General features: G+C 41.7%; 1 protein-coding gene and 3 non-coding genes across 4 annotated transcripts; all 4 read left to right on the plus strand.

The window, feature by feature from the left end:
• Positions 1-5,749: 5,749 nt before the first annotated feature.
• LOC134306727 (aurora kinase C-like) lies at positions 5,750-9,222 on the plus strand. Its single transcript, XM_062990384.1, has 5 exons — positions 5,750-6,083; positions 6,181-6,219; positions 6,783-6,798; positions 7,278-7,635; positions 9,139-9,222. The coding sequence occupies exons 1-5, from the start codon at positions 5,750-5,752 to the stop codon at positions 9,220-9,222; spliced, it is 831 nt and encodes a 276-aa protein (XP_062846454.1).
• Positions 9,223-9,443: 221 nt separating this feature from the next.
• On the plus strand, positions 9,444-9,515 carry trnah-gug (transfer RNA histidin (anticodon GUG)). Its single transcript has one exon. It is a non-coding gene; the product is annotated as a tRNA-His (tRNA).
• Positions 9,516-14,936: 5,421 nt separating this feature from the next.
• On the plus strand, positions 14,937-15,009 carry trnar-acg (transfer RNA arginine (anticodon ACG)). The gene has a single exon. It is a non-coding gene; the product is annotated as a tRNA-Arg (tRNA).
• Positions 15,010-15,202: 193 nt separating this feature from the next.
• On the plus strand, positions 15,203-15,274 carry trnah-gug (transfer RNA histidin (anticodon GUG)). The gene has a single exon. It is a non-coding gene; the product is annotated as a tRNA-His (tRNA).
• Positions 15,275-15,510: the final 236 nt, after the last annotated feature.

The following is a 15,510-nucleotide window of genomic DNA, read 5'->3' on the forward strand; positions in this document are numbered from 1 at the left end:
TTTTATGTTTTGAATTCTTGTGTTAATTGTTTTATAGATTTAAATAGTGTAGTATTTTTTTAACAGGAGAAACAGTTTAACCAGGCAGATCAATAAAAATTGAACATTTTGCCGGTTAAGAACATTTTTACATAAATAATTCTCATGATTACACAGGATAAAACATTATAATATTGATTTTTGTATTATTTTATACACATGAAGTTAAACTGTACCAGATCTCAGAAAAAGCTGGGACAGCAGAAAACATTTAAATAAAAACAGAAAGCAATGCTTTGCAAAGGTTTTTTGACCTGTATTCAATTAAAACAAGACAAAATATTTCATTTACATTTTCTAGAATTCCTGGTCATCCAATAAAAAAAACCAGAAGTTTAATCCAAGATGGCAGAATTCAAAATGGCATTCACAGTTTGTCTCTAAAATTGAATCAGTCTGACGAACCATTTCATTTTCGTTTCCTTTCTTTTGTTACATCGTGTATGTTGTGATAATCATTTTTTTGTTGTTGTATAACACAGCTGTATGTTATACAAGTATTTAACTGTAACAGTTCTGCAATACTCTTAAAATAATTGAGTAATATTTTGGTTTTGTATATTTTATAAATTATCTGTACAAATAAGTTTATTCTTCATAGCTCATAGAGAATTTTAGCTTTATTACTCAGTTCTACATGAGAGATCACAATTATTATCAGATACTTTTATTTCATTAGTTCCCTCATGAGTAACTTCAATAACAGTGCTTTTAACATTCAATACAAAGATCCCATTCCCCATTAATCACAGTTTATGTAATTATATATCATTATAAGTGTATATATCAGTATAAAGTATTTTCTGTTAAAATATGTTGTGTTACTGGTCACTGTCAGATTAAAAACTAAATCATATTTACACAACAAGGCCATTTTTAGTACAAACTCTTTTTAATTTGTTGTCATTTACAAATACAATCTCAATGTCCTCTGTCAGGCTTTATCTTCTGTACCACATGAAAATGGTATAAATCAGCTCTGTGCAGTTAGAGTGAAATAAGCAGCAACGTTTACTCTCAGGTTACAGTATAAACATTAAAACTAGAGCTGTCCCATGACTGAAAATTAATCCCAGCTTTACCCCCAAGACAATGAAGACTTCAGGGCAGCTATCTATATGTATCCAAGATGGCGGTGAGTGCACAGCGTGAGGCTCAGCGTCTCGCCAGACTTTGCTCTTTAGTGGTTATTAATCTAGTGTTGTTCAGTTTTTGCCCTCTGTACTGCCATGCGAAAAAGGGGTCTCTCTTCCATCTCTCACTGAAACCTCTTCAACAAACGCTGCATCCACAAAGCTCTCAGCACTGTGGAGGATCCGTCACATCCATCGTGTGGATGCTTTACTTTCCTGCCGTCTGGGAGAAGGTACCGCAGCATCCACACAAACACGACTAGCAGCAGCTTCATACCACAAGCCGAGTCCTGAACTCAGGTCTAAACTGATGGACTGATGGACATATACACAAACTAATACTCAACTCTCACAAGCATACATACATACATACACACACACTTAGACTGTGACACGTAACTACTTGCATACACACACACACACACTTATACACTAACTTACATGCACATACACTAACATACGCCCACTCACAAACACACACACACACACATAAATCCACAAACACTTGAACATAGACACACATACACTCACACACTTAACTGCACACATACTTACACTGGCATAAAATTACTCACATTATATATATATATATATATATACACACACACACACTCACATGCACATACACTCACTCACACCCACATGCACACAGAATACACACGCTTGTACACATGCACAGACACTCGCTCACACACGCACTTGCACATGCACAACACACAACCACACACACACACACGATCAACACAGTTTGTTCGCTGGACTCTGACAACTTAATTACATACAACTACTGTATTGTACTACTGTGACTGTATTACCTGCATCTTCGCACAATATTGCAATTTGCACAAGTTTGTGCATGTTTGCATCTTACTCCTGTTATAGCTCTGCTACTCTAACAAACCCTACGCTGCTAACTGCATATCAGAAGATGTCATCTTCCTCACCTACCACTTACTTACTTAGTACCATGTAGTGACCAATACTTGTGTCTAGTCTCGTCTCCCCTAATTACTTTTTAGTACAACCTCTGGCAAACAAAATGGATGAGCTGCGACTGTGGACCACAACACGTGGGTGGATGGCGGAGTGTAACATCATGATTCAGGCGGAGACGTGGCTGAACTGTAACATGGAGCTGGATGGACGAAGCATGTTCAGAGCGGACAGAGAAGCAGTAAACTCCGGTAGGAATCGAGGAGGAGGTCTGTGCATTCATGTAAAAAAAATCAAGGAAACGTGTGAAAACAAAGAGAGTTAAAGTGTGGCCAGACGGAGCCATCTCCTCTCTACCGCTTTCGTTATTGATTGGGGCATTTAAAAAAGTTAAAAAGTGTTTCTTCAGCAGCTGTTTTCTACCATTCATTACTTATTCTTTGACTAAAAATGATTCATGTAAATGTATTTGATACACATGTTGTGTAAGGTTACAGTAATTATCACTAACAGCACAAATAAAAGAAATAATAAATACAGTAAAATCAAAGAGAGACATTTTTCATAAATTAGGTGTGTGTGTGTGGGGGGGGGGGGGGTGTATAAAAATCATTTGAGTAAAATAATGAAAAATAAACAAATGGTGAAATTTAAATGTACACCATCACCTGCAGCGCTGCAGCACTGAGACCTTCTGCCTTTGTGACATCATTGTGATGACACTGAGTGTTCTATTAGAGCTCAGTTTATTTGAACCTTCAGTGTTTGTACATCATTTCTCATGATGGCTGCTGAACAGGAGAGACGTGCTACTGACCGTCCTTCTCTAATGCAACGCTTTTGGCGTAGTCTATGTCTGTGCTGGCCATTCGGTCGAGTTCGTTCTCAGACGTCTTTTCAGGACGTCTGTGGTGGCGAGACTGAACCGGAGGGCAGCGTGGACGCAGAGAACCAGACAGTTATGGAGGGATACTTGTTCAAGAGGGCCAGTAATGTCTTTAAAACATGGAACACCTTTGTAGAGAGCTAGAACACACGATGAGCAATCATTTAGGTAGAAATGAATGGCAAATTAAACACCTCTAATCATCATAGCAATCGTTTCCTAAATATTGTACATTTTACTGACTCTGACTGATCAACGGCGTGTTAAATCAGAATACACGACGATTCAACTGAATGATTTAATATAAAGCTCATTTACAAGTGAAACCCTGCAGAATTTCAGTGCTATGCAGTTGTTTTATTTCTATGATTCCTTTTGTTTCTGTTTCTTTCCTTCAGGCGCTGGTTCCTGATTCAGAACAACCACCTTATGTACAAGAAGAAATCCGGGGTTAGTCACGTGTCCTTTGTCTAAAGTAAAATCAGTAGCAATAGTGGCCTACTGCAAAATCAACATAAAAAGGAGCAACTGTTCCTGAACAATCACTTTTAAGGACTTGTTTGCTAAAGTTTGAGTTGTTTTTGCTGGAACATTAGAGGTAAAGAAATGTTTGAGAAACCTTTTGTTCCCCCAGCAGAATATCATGGTGGTCATAGCTGATTTACGCCTGTGCACGGCCAAACACTACAAGAGCATCGGACGCCGTTGCTGCTTCCAGGTGGTTTCACCTACAAAGTAAGTCCAGTGTACCATCAGGCATGAAAATTCATTTGATTTCTTTATTTATGACACTCTGAAGGGCGTGGATGTGCAACAGTTCTGCTATACAAAGATGAAGAATTAAAAAAGGAACATTTTACTCTCTTTCTAATAGAAATGACATGAAAACCGGAGTGGAATAAGCACTTTGTTGTGCTGTAGATTCGTGCCATGTTCAGGGTGTGTGTGTGTGTGTGTGTGTGTGTGTGTATGTGTGTTTGTGTGTGTGTAGGATCTGGGTATTGCAGGCCGATTCAGAGGAGAATAGAGAGGCTTGGATAAGAACCATTCAGAACATGGTTGCTAACACCGATGGTGACAGAACAGACGACTCCATCACTTCCCAATCAGATGAGGTGGTGGATTTGAGCCCAAAACAGGAAGGATCCAGTAGCTCCTCTGAATCACGAGGATCCCAACACACAGAGAGAGACTCGCTACGTCCACCATCCACTTCTGGAACCTCAGGTGGGTTTGAAACTCCAGTCTAACAAGAACACTCGATTCCATCAAGTATAAAGCAAACCAGTTTCAAATGGCCAAAATTAACATTTGAATGGATGCAGACACATTCCATTTCAACTTTCCTACTCTTTCTGATTGATAACTGCTCCGTCCCAAACTCGTACCCTTGACCATCCACTTCTGACCTTGCCTCTGTACAGCTGAGCTGAGTCTTGGTGAAATTGTGCTGGAATCAGCTGCTGTGTTGGATTCCCTCTCTGATGCTTCTCTAGCGAGCAGTGGTAAGTACACACTACAGCAAGTCGACTAAAGAACTATTTTTTTAGTCAGAGCTAAATTTACTAGGTGAAAGGTTTTGAGTGAATGAGTGCAGTGGTTTAGAAAATAATCCAGTTCAGGTTTGATTTAGAACAATTTTCTAGGAAAGATTCCCTCTGTGACTGTTTGAAAGTCGATGTAAAACGCTGATACTAACACAAAACACGTCTTTTAAGTCGAGAGCGTTGAAGGTACAGTTGGAGGGACCTCACACATCGAAGAGAGCCCGGTGGAACTGAGCACCAGCACTTCCTGCAGCGACTCCATACACACAGGTCAGCCAGAGCTTTACTGAACCATTCAATGATATTGTGAACTGGTATGATTTCATGATAAAACATTTGTAACGTATGACTCTGTAAAGCTCTGTACACTTGTTGTACATCTGATGTGTTAGAGATCATTTACTAACAGTGATTAAATGACATTTGTGTGAACAACAGCTGGTGAGAAGAGCACGACTACAGGAAAGCACTCGGTCCAGAGAGGCAGCGCTCCTTCCAAAGGTCTGTCCAGCCTCACACCTTTCATAGAACAAATATTTTCTAGAGCTTAAATCATGCTGCTCGTGAGTTTTTTATTGAGTTTTTTACTTTTACTGAGAAGTTTCTATCAGATTAACAACACGTCCTGTTTTACAGAGTGCTTCGATAGCCTGTACGGAGTCGGAAAGCTTCTGGGGAAAGGAGGCTGCGGTTCTGTGTTTGCAGGACTTCGTAAGACAGATGGAAAACAGGTGAGATATTTACTCGGCTCTGCTCAGAGTGACACGAGAATTGCCGATCATTACAAAGCTGCTTTGATCTTAAGATCCACAATGACTACGCATGTCATCAAACTTGTAGTTAAAAAGCGAATGGCCCTTTTGGTTACTGTTGGCCAAAAGTACGTTCCCGTAATATTCGTTCCTGATTTTAATCGTTTTGTTTTGCATGTTTTAATAGGTTGCTATTAAGATTGTGCTGAAGAGTGGCTGTGACAGATTCATCACCATTGTAAGTAACATTTGTTTCACTTGTGAAATATTGCAAAGATGCAACAGCCATATAAAAAAAAAAACCTTATCTTATAAATGACATGATGCATTAAAATGCAAAATAGCATCGAATGTAACCGCCACTCTGCCTATTGACTATCGATTCCAACCCCATGCTAACCATGTCTGATCAAATGTTAGCCTGGTGAGAAGAACGGTCTCCCTGTAGAGGTGGCATTGATGCTGATGGTGTCCGAGCCATCTCGCTGCGAACACGTCCTGGAGCTCCTGGAATGGTTCGACATGCCCGAGTGCTACGTCTTGATCCTGGAGCGACCCGCCCGCTGCATGGACCTCTTCGAATACCGCAGGAACGGCTCACTTCCCGAACGTCTGGCTCAGGTCATCATGTGGCAGGTGGTTCTCGCCGCCCGTCATTGCCGTGATCGCGGCGTTCTCCATCGGGATATCAAGGAGCAGAACCTTCTGGTCAGTTTCGACACGTTAGAGGTCAAGCTCATAGACTTTGGCTGTGGGGACTTGCTGAAGTCGACCCCCTACAGACGTTTTGCAGGTAATTGTACCTCGGAGGTCAGTAGCTATGAAACACAGATGACAGCGATCGCATAGGAAAGCCGTGTGTGTGAACCGTTTCTCGCACTTTTATTCAGGCACCATACTATACGCCCCACCTGAATGGATCGAGGAAGGTAAGTATCATGGTTGCGCTGCAACGTTGTGGAGCCTGGGCGTCCTTTTGTTTGTTCTAGTGTGTGGAGAGCTGCCATTCTGGAATGAGAGGGAGATCGCTGCTGGACATCTGATCTTCAAAGCTGGTGTGTCTAAAAGTAAGAAAATGCAGAAACATAAGAAGCATGTCTCTTATCGTTTTTTTTTTAAAGTGATATTATATAGTTTCTATTACAATGTTGTAACGACCCGATCACTGCACGCACAGCCTGCCGTCATCTGATAAGACGCTGCCTGGCCAAGGAGCACAACTGGTTTTCAGAGATTCTTAGGAACTAAGTCCAGGTCAGTCAGAACACATAAGGATAGACCTAAATGGATTTAGCTAAGAGTCTGTGTTAGCATATAGGCCAGATCACATGTTGCAATGAATCATCGTTGCATTTTGCTAATAACATTAAAGACACTAGGTTAGTAATTGGTGTGTAAAGAACTTTTAACCAAATACAATCATACATTTTTTATAGCTATAACAACAATTCCTCATGTCAAACTGTTTTTTTCTCTTTTCTTTACTCTACAGGCACCTGTATGGGTTTGTAGCAGATAAATCATGGGTGAGCATATCGGAGACTAAGCAATGACTAAATGTGTATGAACAAAACCGTCCACGCTTTCATGTAATGTCAAAGTAATCTGAGAGCATGAACACCAGAAAACAAACAGGAGTGATTTGGAGATCAGCAACATTTTGTAGATCAGCTTGACGAGTCAGTCGACTGAATAATACTGAAGTTTTTCAAGCTGCTTCCCAGCATGGAGCGATCGACCGAATTATTCTGCACGTGGGCAGAAGTGACATCCGCAGAGAGGAGTCAGAAATCTTAAAGAACAACTTCACTGAACTGTTTAATACACTTTAGAAGCTGACTGCTCAGAAGTTCATCAGTGGGCCTCTCCCAGCCCGAGGATCTAATATGTTTTCACGGCTATTCAACCTCAACACGTGGCTAAGCAGAACCTGCAGTTTGAAAGGTATGGATTATATTGACCATTTTAATCTATTCTGGGGGCGCAGAGAATTTTTTTACCCAGATGGCACCCACCTAAGCAAGACTGGAGTGAAGGCACTAAAGGACAACCTCCATTTTGCTCTTCGCCACCCATCTGCTTCTTGGACTGACTCGACACAATACGTGCATCCTCAACCTCCCTCACCTGCCTTCAACCAAGAAGGACCATCAAACATACAATCCCCATCACTGGAGAACACAGCTCAGGCTGAGTTTCTGACTCTTGATGAAAGCTATTACGACCTTCATCATCAGGCAGTGACACAGCAGTCAACAGCAGAGACATCACAGTCATCCTCCAACTTCTCTCTCTCAACAACATCACCTCCACATATGGATTTCACAGAGAAAATGGAGAAACTGGTGTGTGTTGGGACTAAATTCTCACACTCCATCTCAGCCAGTCCACAGGTTTCACCCAAAAAGCCCAGGGCACCAACCAGTCTAACCTCTTACCTGTACCACGACAACCTCGGGCTGCCCCAGGGGCTCCTGTGGTTCCTTTAAAGCTAGCTCTGCTTAATATTAGATCTCTAGCCAACAAATCATTTTTAGTGAATGACATAATTCTATACTACAGTTTAGATTTTCTGTTTCTAACTGAAACATGGTTAGCAGAAGGCAGCAGTGCCACTGTTCTTAACGAAACAGCACCAGCAAACTTCAGTTCTATGAATGTGTGTCGAAGTGTTAGGAAAGGTGAAGGAGTAGCTGCCTTATTTAAAGATGTATTCCAGTGCAAAGAGACTGTGCTTGGCAATTTTATGTCTTTTGAATACCTCTGTTTTATTTTGAAGGGTACTCCCAAAATTTTATTTTTAACCATTTATAAAACTCCAAGGTACTCTGCACATTTTATAGATGAATTTACTGAATTACTGTCAGTTATCTCCACTGAGTACAGCTTTTTCATCATAACTGGGGATTTTAACATCCACTTAGATAATAACAAGGACAATAACACCAAAGAACTTTTTGGACTTTTTGACACGTTTGGTCTATTGCAACATGTGAAAGGGCCTACACATACTCGAGGGCACACTCTGGATCTAGTTATTACTAAAGGTCTTAACATTTCTTCTGTTATGGTCAATGACTTAGCCCTCTCTGATCATTTTTGTGTCTTCTTTGAAATGCTGATCACTCCAGATGCTCAAACTAGCTCTGTTTCTGTTAAGAAAAGGTGCATAAATGAAAGTACTAGTTCTCAGTTTATGGAGGCCATAGCTATATCACCAACTTTAATTGCAGAGTCAGTTGATGAACTCCTGGATAACTTTAACGTGAAAATATTGACTGTCATGGATGTGGTTGCCCCGGTAAAAGTCATGAAAACGTTGAGCAAACAGAAAGCACCATGGCGTAACACAATGATGGTAATAGCTCTGAAAAGAGAATGCAGGAGAGCTGAACGTAAGTGGAGGAAAACTAAACTTCAAATCCACTATGATCTCTATAAGCAAAGCCTTTGTAGTTTTAACTCGGAGTTAGGCAGGGCTAGACAGCTGCACTTCTCTAAGATCATTAACAGGAACATCAACAACACCCGCACTCTATTCAACGTGGTCGACAAGCTTACAAATCCTCCAAAACAGATCACACCAGAACTTCTGTCCACAGAGAAATGTAATGAATTTGCTCATTTCTTCTGTGAAAAAATCAAAACTATTAGACTGACCATCAACGCCACTCAGTCAAACGATGAAACCATGCCGCCCCTACAGACACCTAGAAATAACATGACTATTATGTCACAATTTAATACAATAGACCAAAAACTCTGGAGAAAACAGTTCAGCTGTTCGGTTACCTTATGCCTTTTTTTTTGTCTCTCTAACTCCTTGTGTATAGTTCTCTGTACCCCAGATCCAACAATGCAGGTTATGTCAAGGTGACAAAGACTTGTCAGAGCGGAAAGAAGTGGCTGATGCTGGCACCAGCCGACACTGAGCCTTGCAGTTTCCCATATGGTCTATCGGTCAGTATTCCTGGTTTTTACCCAGGCGGCCTGGGTTCGACTCCTGGTATGGGAATTGGACTTGAGCAAAACTTTGCCTATTACTTCTTCGGCGCCTTGTTGCTGTAGCTCAAGCACATTGTTCTGTTGGAACTATGACTGCAGTCTATCAGGGGGCAGCCGACGTGAGCCACCAGTGGCAGACTGCTGGTAAGCCGTGATCGTATAGTGGTTAGTACTCTGCGTTGTGGCCGCAGCAACCCCGGTTCGAATCCGGGTCACGGCACTGTCTTTTTGTATGCCGTGCTTCGAAGGTTTCTATTCTCTCTCTTTTTTTGTCTCTCTAACTCCTTGTGTATGGTTCTCTGTACCCCAGATCCAACAATGCAGGTCTTGTCAAGGTGACAAAGACTTGGCAGAGCGGAATGAAGTGGCTGATTCTGGCGTCAGCCAGTGCTGAGCCTTGCAGTTTCCCATATGGTCTAGCGGTCAGGATTCCTAGTTTGATGGCTGCTATTGATATAACTGAAATGATATTATTGTTATCTTTTTTATTTACTTTTTGAAGTTTAAAAAAAAAAAAAGGCTCACAGTGATCATTACCAGGATAAAACAGGCAGTGAATGAATGAATGTATTTCATAATAAGAAACAATAAGAACATCATACCACCAGTGGTGGCAGTGTGATTGTGATATTGATATTGTGATTTGATATTTGAATGACTTCATGGGAGTCTTAATGGACTGAACCAGGAATAATCTGTTGATGCATGCTCAATAATCCAGGTACACAAATCCACAAAGTTGAATCAGTTCATCTGGACACAAGTTTGTTGTAGAGATACGTTTCGCCACTCAATCCGAGTGACTTCTTCAGTCTGAGCTGGTGATTTAACATCAGATGCAGACAGAGCAGGATCACACCTAAGAGCCTGCAACTCAGATCTTCTGTCAAGGGTCACCGAGCTAGCAAGATCATTCAGAAGGCACAGAACCAGCTACTGAATGAACGGGTGAGACAAACTAACTTCACAATCGATGTCTTGAAAACTAGAGAGGAGCAGATCGTACAAAGACTTACATCAGGTCTAGATGAGCCCACTCTCCAACAGGTGATTAACTTCACGCAGAAGGCTCGTCTAGAACAACATGAAAAGTCAAAAACCAGGCAGCGAAAAAAGTTTGACTTGCTTGCTGCAGGACAGAAACACCAACAGACCATGGATGGCCGAAAGAGGAATGAAGGGCAAACACACACTGGTGATGTGGACAAGCGGGTGAAGAACTTGTCAGACAGACAACTCACACAAGCGAAAAAAGACATCTTGGCTAAGGGGTTGAATTTCGCTGTTACACTGAAGCAAGTCCCACTAGCGGAACTGATCACAGCCACAGAATCAGCAATCCGCAACAACAACATCTCCGATCTGGAAGCGGAACAGTTTCGGATGAAAGTGTCAGCTTGCCTTAGTAATGCAAAGCCACCTCCATCCAACATCAGCAGAGACGAGAGGTATGCACTTACTACACATAGTAAGGACAATAACATCATCATACTTCCTGCTGACAAGGGTAGATGTACTGTTCTGTTAAACCAGATAGACTATCATGAGAAAGTGATGTTGTTACTTAGTGACACTAACACTTATGAACTGCTAAAACGAGATCCAGGTAGTAGCTACAAGAAAAAGGTGATAGATTGTCTGAAAGTATGATGTTACATCCATTTTCACGTGCATTCCGGTTGCTGAGGCAGTGGAGGTGGTCCGTAGGAAACTACAAGTCGACCCCACCCTGAGCAAGAGGACCACCCTTACCACGGACCAGGTGTGCACACTTTTAGAACTGTGTCTTCAGTCCACCTACTTCTCGTACAGAGGACAGTTCTACAAACAGAAACATGGATGTGCTATGGGGTCCCTCGTCTCACCTATTGTTGCAAACCTGTACATGGAGGAAGTGGAAAAGAAGGCACTAAGGTCCTACTAAGGGACACCACTGAGTCACTGGTTCAGATATGTGGACGACACCTGGGTTAAAATAAAATCCGAGGAAGTACCAAATTTCACGGACCACATCAACTTGGTGGACAAACACATCAAGTTCACAAGGGAGGATGCAAGCAACAACAGTTTAGCCTTCTTAGACTGTGAAATTGCTATTCAAGATGGGGGATGTTTGAAAGTAGATGTGTATCGCAAACCAACACACACGGACCAGTACTTAAGGTTTGACTCCCATGATCCATTGGAGCACAAACTAGGAGTCATCAGGACGCTGCACCAGCGAACGAACAGCATCCCCACAGACACTACGGCCAAGGATAGAGAGAAATCTCATGTCAAGAAGGCCCTGGGTGAATGTGTTTATCCCAACTGGGCATTCGTAAAAGCGGGAAAAATGCCCAAACACAGCTCCAGTGGATCGAAGGGAGGAGAAGGACAACCGGGGTCTAAGCGCAAACCAGTGGTGATTCCGTATGTGGCGGGAGTATCGGAACAATTGAGACGGATATTCTCCAAACACCGTGTTTCAGTTGCTTTCAAACCCCAGAACACGGTACGCCAGAAATTAGTTCACCCTAAGGACCGGGTTCCTTGACACAAACAGAGTAAAGTAGTGTATGCTGTTAGGAACTGTTGTTGCCGGGAACTGTACATCGGGGAAACTAAACAGCCACTGGCTACACGGATGGCCCAACATAGAAGATCAACCTCTTCTGGCCAGGACTCCGCGATTTACACCCACCTGCAAGCCAGCGGCCACTCATTTAATGATGACGATGTGCAGATCCTTGACAAGGAGGAACGCTGGTTTGAACGGGGAGTCAAAGAGGCCATCTATGTGAAGAGGGAACGACCATCTCTGAACCGGGGAGGGGGCCTGAGAGTACATCTCTGACCATCTTACAACGCCGTAATAGGAGCTATACCCCAATCATAGTGAAAGACACACATGACCATTGTAATTAATGGTCATTGTGATTTGCATATGGACCTGATCACCGGTTCCATTGTTATGCAATGGGCGGTGATCGGTCGTTATGCAAATCGGCTGCATATAAGGTTGGGGTATTCACCACCAGCTCAGACTGAAGAAGTCACTCGGATTAAGTGGCGAAACGTATCTCTACAACAAACTTGTGTCCAGATGAACTGATTCAACTTTGTGGAACCAGGAATAATGAACCACTGCCTTGATTCTCAGTGCTGAGAATCATCCACTATCTAAATAATACCTGCTCTGTGGTGGTCCTGTGGGGGTCCTGACCATTGAAGAACAGAGTGAGCAGTCTAGAGTCAGTAATTGTAGAACTACAAAGTGCTTCTATATGGTGAGTGGAGCTGATAAAATGGACAGTGAGTGTAGAAACAAGGAGGTGGTTTTAATGTTATGGTTGATTAGTGTAAACTCACACTGCTGTATGTGCTTGCATGACTGTAGGACGAGTTCTCAGTGCATTACCGTAATATCCATAAAATGTGTCCTTGCGATTTTAGTGCAGAAAAGTTTGTGTAGAGACTGCAGCAGCGGATACTGTGTTTGTTTAGAAATTGTGGTCATACTTTTTTCAACAAGGTAAGTTTATTAAAATAAACGTTTTTTGTATATTAGCTTCTGGATATCTTCGGATACTACGGACGAAACTGTGTTGTACTGCTATGATGATACGACTATGTTCCAAACCCTTTTAGACTCTTCCACCACCGTTAGCGCTTCTTTCAGTTAGTTTAGCACTTTAAATATATTATCCACAGTATCGCTTACTTTTACAAACCCAATTTCAAGGTTTAGACAGAAGGGAAAATGTCAATGTAAATAGACAGCAGTTTGTAAAAGATGTTATTTATATTGTAGCATACAAACATACATCGCTCCAAAATATGAATGAACGCTTCAACCAGGGTTGCCAGATTTCGCATCTCAAAGTCCGCCAAAATGCATGGAAAACCGCCCAACATACTCAGGAAAAACAGCCGATAATCAGCGCTTAAACAATATTAAACCAGTTAAACATGATCTATTACTGCTGATATCTCACAAATCAGTGATTATAAATGATGAATGGCATTTGAAATAATAAAAAACTAAGACTAAGAAGTCTTAAGAAGTGTTTCTTTAGGGTTTTTTGTGTTCTTGCTAGAACTGTTTCTACTTGAAGAACTATTTAGTATAATTCAAGGTTCTTTGCTAACTCAATTAGATTTTTATGGATTTTTGCCACATATAAATGCACATAACATAAAATTCTCCTCCTGAGATGTTTTTCTTTGTGTGTGTAAGCAGCAACATACTTCACCTAAAACTTTATATAATCGCCTTCAAGAGAGCCGAAACAGAAATAAAAACATTTTATATTAATTGAAGTTTTACAGGACAACGTATGTTAAAGTTTGTAATTTAAGTCACATGTTTGTGAGGATTAAAGCTGGTTGCAGAGCTCGGATAGCTCAGTCGGTTGAACGTCAGACTTTTAATCTGAGGGTCCAGGGTTCAAGTCCCTGTTCGGGCGAGTTGCTTCTTACTGCATTAAGTAAGCGGTAATGTCCCGTACTACATGGTTTATTTAGAATGATGAAGAATTTGTACTTTGTGAGATATTTCTGAGTAAAATAGCATGTACTTGATAAGCTTGAAATAATAGCACACTGCATGCAACATGTTCTCCACACCAACTAGTTATTTTAAACAGACTGTAGTAATTAGAGGACAGTTTAAATCTATATTTATGTGCAGCCTAATAATGCACTGAGTTTTAGATATTAATACCCACATATTTTATGCTGAATTACATGCATTATAATTTCAGTTGTTGCTTCACAGAGCCGCTTTGTTATTGCACTGCACTAAACAGTTGGTATATCCTGCACTATTTTGGCCCCTAATGCAGCATCAACCCTTAAGTCAGTTTGTACGAACTGCTGAATCTTTTCACATTATTATGTATGTTAGAGGGTTAAAGACATAAATTTGTATAAAGCATTAGCAGTCAGAAGTGGGATTTAAACCCACGCCTCAATGAGAGACTGTGACCTGAATGCATCACGTTAGACCGCATCCTGACTAGCTTGGGTACCATCGACACCACCCTCGCCCCACACAGACTAATATTTGTACGAACTTTTCACATTATTATGTATAGTAAATGTACTGACTGTAACCCATTTGCTGCACTGTACACTTTGTCACTAGGCTGTAAACCATATATCAATAGAAAGGGAGCCCCATATGAGATCTCCAACTGACCAAATAATGTTTTTTGGGTGGACCATTGTTAGCACTGTAACGGCACTTGCATGTTAGCATGTGTTTTCTCTGGTATGAGTGTATTAGGTACAGCCTTCTTGTTGGGTTTTTAACTGACTGGATTATTTATTAAGATTATTATTATTTTTTAAGAACTCAAACCCTGTTGTGCTCGTTGTTTGCCTATTAGTTCCTCGTTGCCTTGTTGCTGTAGCTCAAGCAGCTTGTTCTGTTGGAACTGTGACTGCAGTCTATCAGGGAGCAGTGGCTGACTGCTGGAAAGCAATGCTCATATACAGTAGTGGTTAGTACTCTGCATTGTGGCCGCAGCAACCCAGTTTCGAATCCAAGTCACGGCACTGTCTTTTTCTATGCTGTGCTTCGAAGGTTTCTATTCTCTCCTCGGACAAGAGACCGAAATGAGGCTGGAGCTTCAGGAAAGTCGAACTGTAGTCAAATGGGCCAGTGGCGCAATGGATAACGCGTCTGACTACGGATCAGAAGATTCTAGGTTCGACTCCTGGCTGGCTCGGTTACCTCATGCCTTTTTTTTGTCTCTCTAACTACTTGTGTATGGAGCACCAACAATGCATCCAACAATGGAGGTCTTGTCAAAGTGAAAAAGACTTGTCAGAGCGGAAAGAAGTGGCTGATGCTGTTGGAACTATGACTGCAGTCTATCAGGGAGCAGCCGACATGAGCCACCAGTGGCAGACTGCTGGGAAGTCGTGATCGTATAGTGGTTAGTACTCTGCGTTGTGGCCGCAGCAACCCCGGTTCGAATCCGGGTCACGGCACTGTCTTTTTGTATGCCGTACTTCGAAGGTTTCTATTCTCTCTCTTTTTTGTCTCTTTAACTCCTTGTGTATGGCTCTCTGTACCCCAGATCAAACAATGCAGGTCTTGTCAAGGTGACAAAGACTTGGCAGAGCGGAATGAAGTGGCTGATTCTGGCGTCAGCCGGTACTGAGCCTTGCAGTTTCCCATATGGTCTAGCGGTCAGGATTCCTGATTTTTACCCAGGTTTTTGACT

Source organism: Trichomycterus rosablanca, unplaced genomic scaffold, assembly GCF_030014385.1.
Source record: "Trichomycterus rosablanca isolate fTriRos1 unplaced genomic scaffold, fTriRos1.hap1 scaffold_216, whole genome shotgun sequence".
Lineage (NCBI taxonomy): Eukaryota > Metazoa > Chordata > Actinopteri > Siluriformes > Trichomycteridae > Trichomycterus > Trichomycterus rosablanca.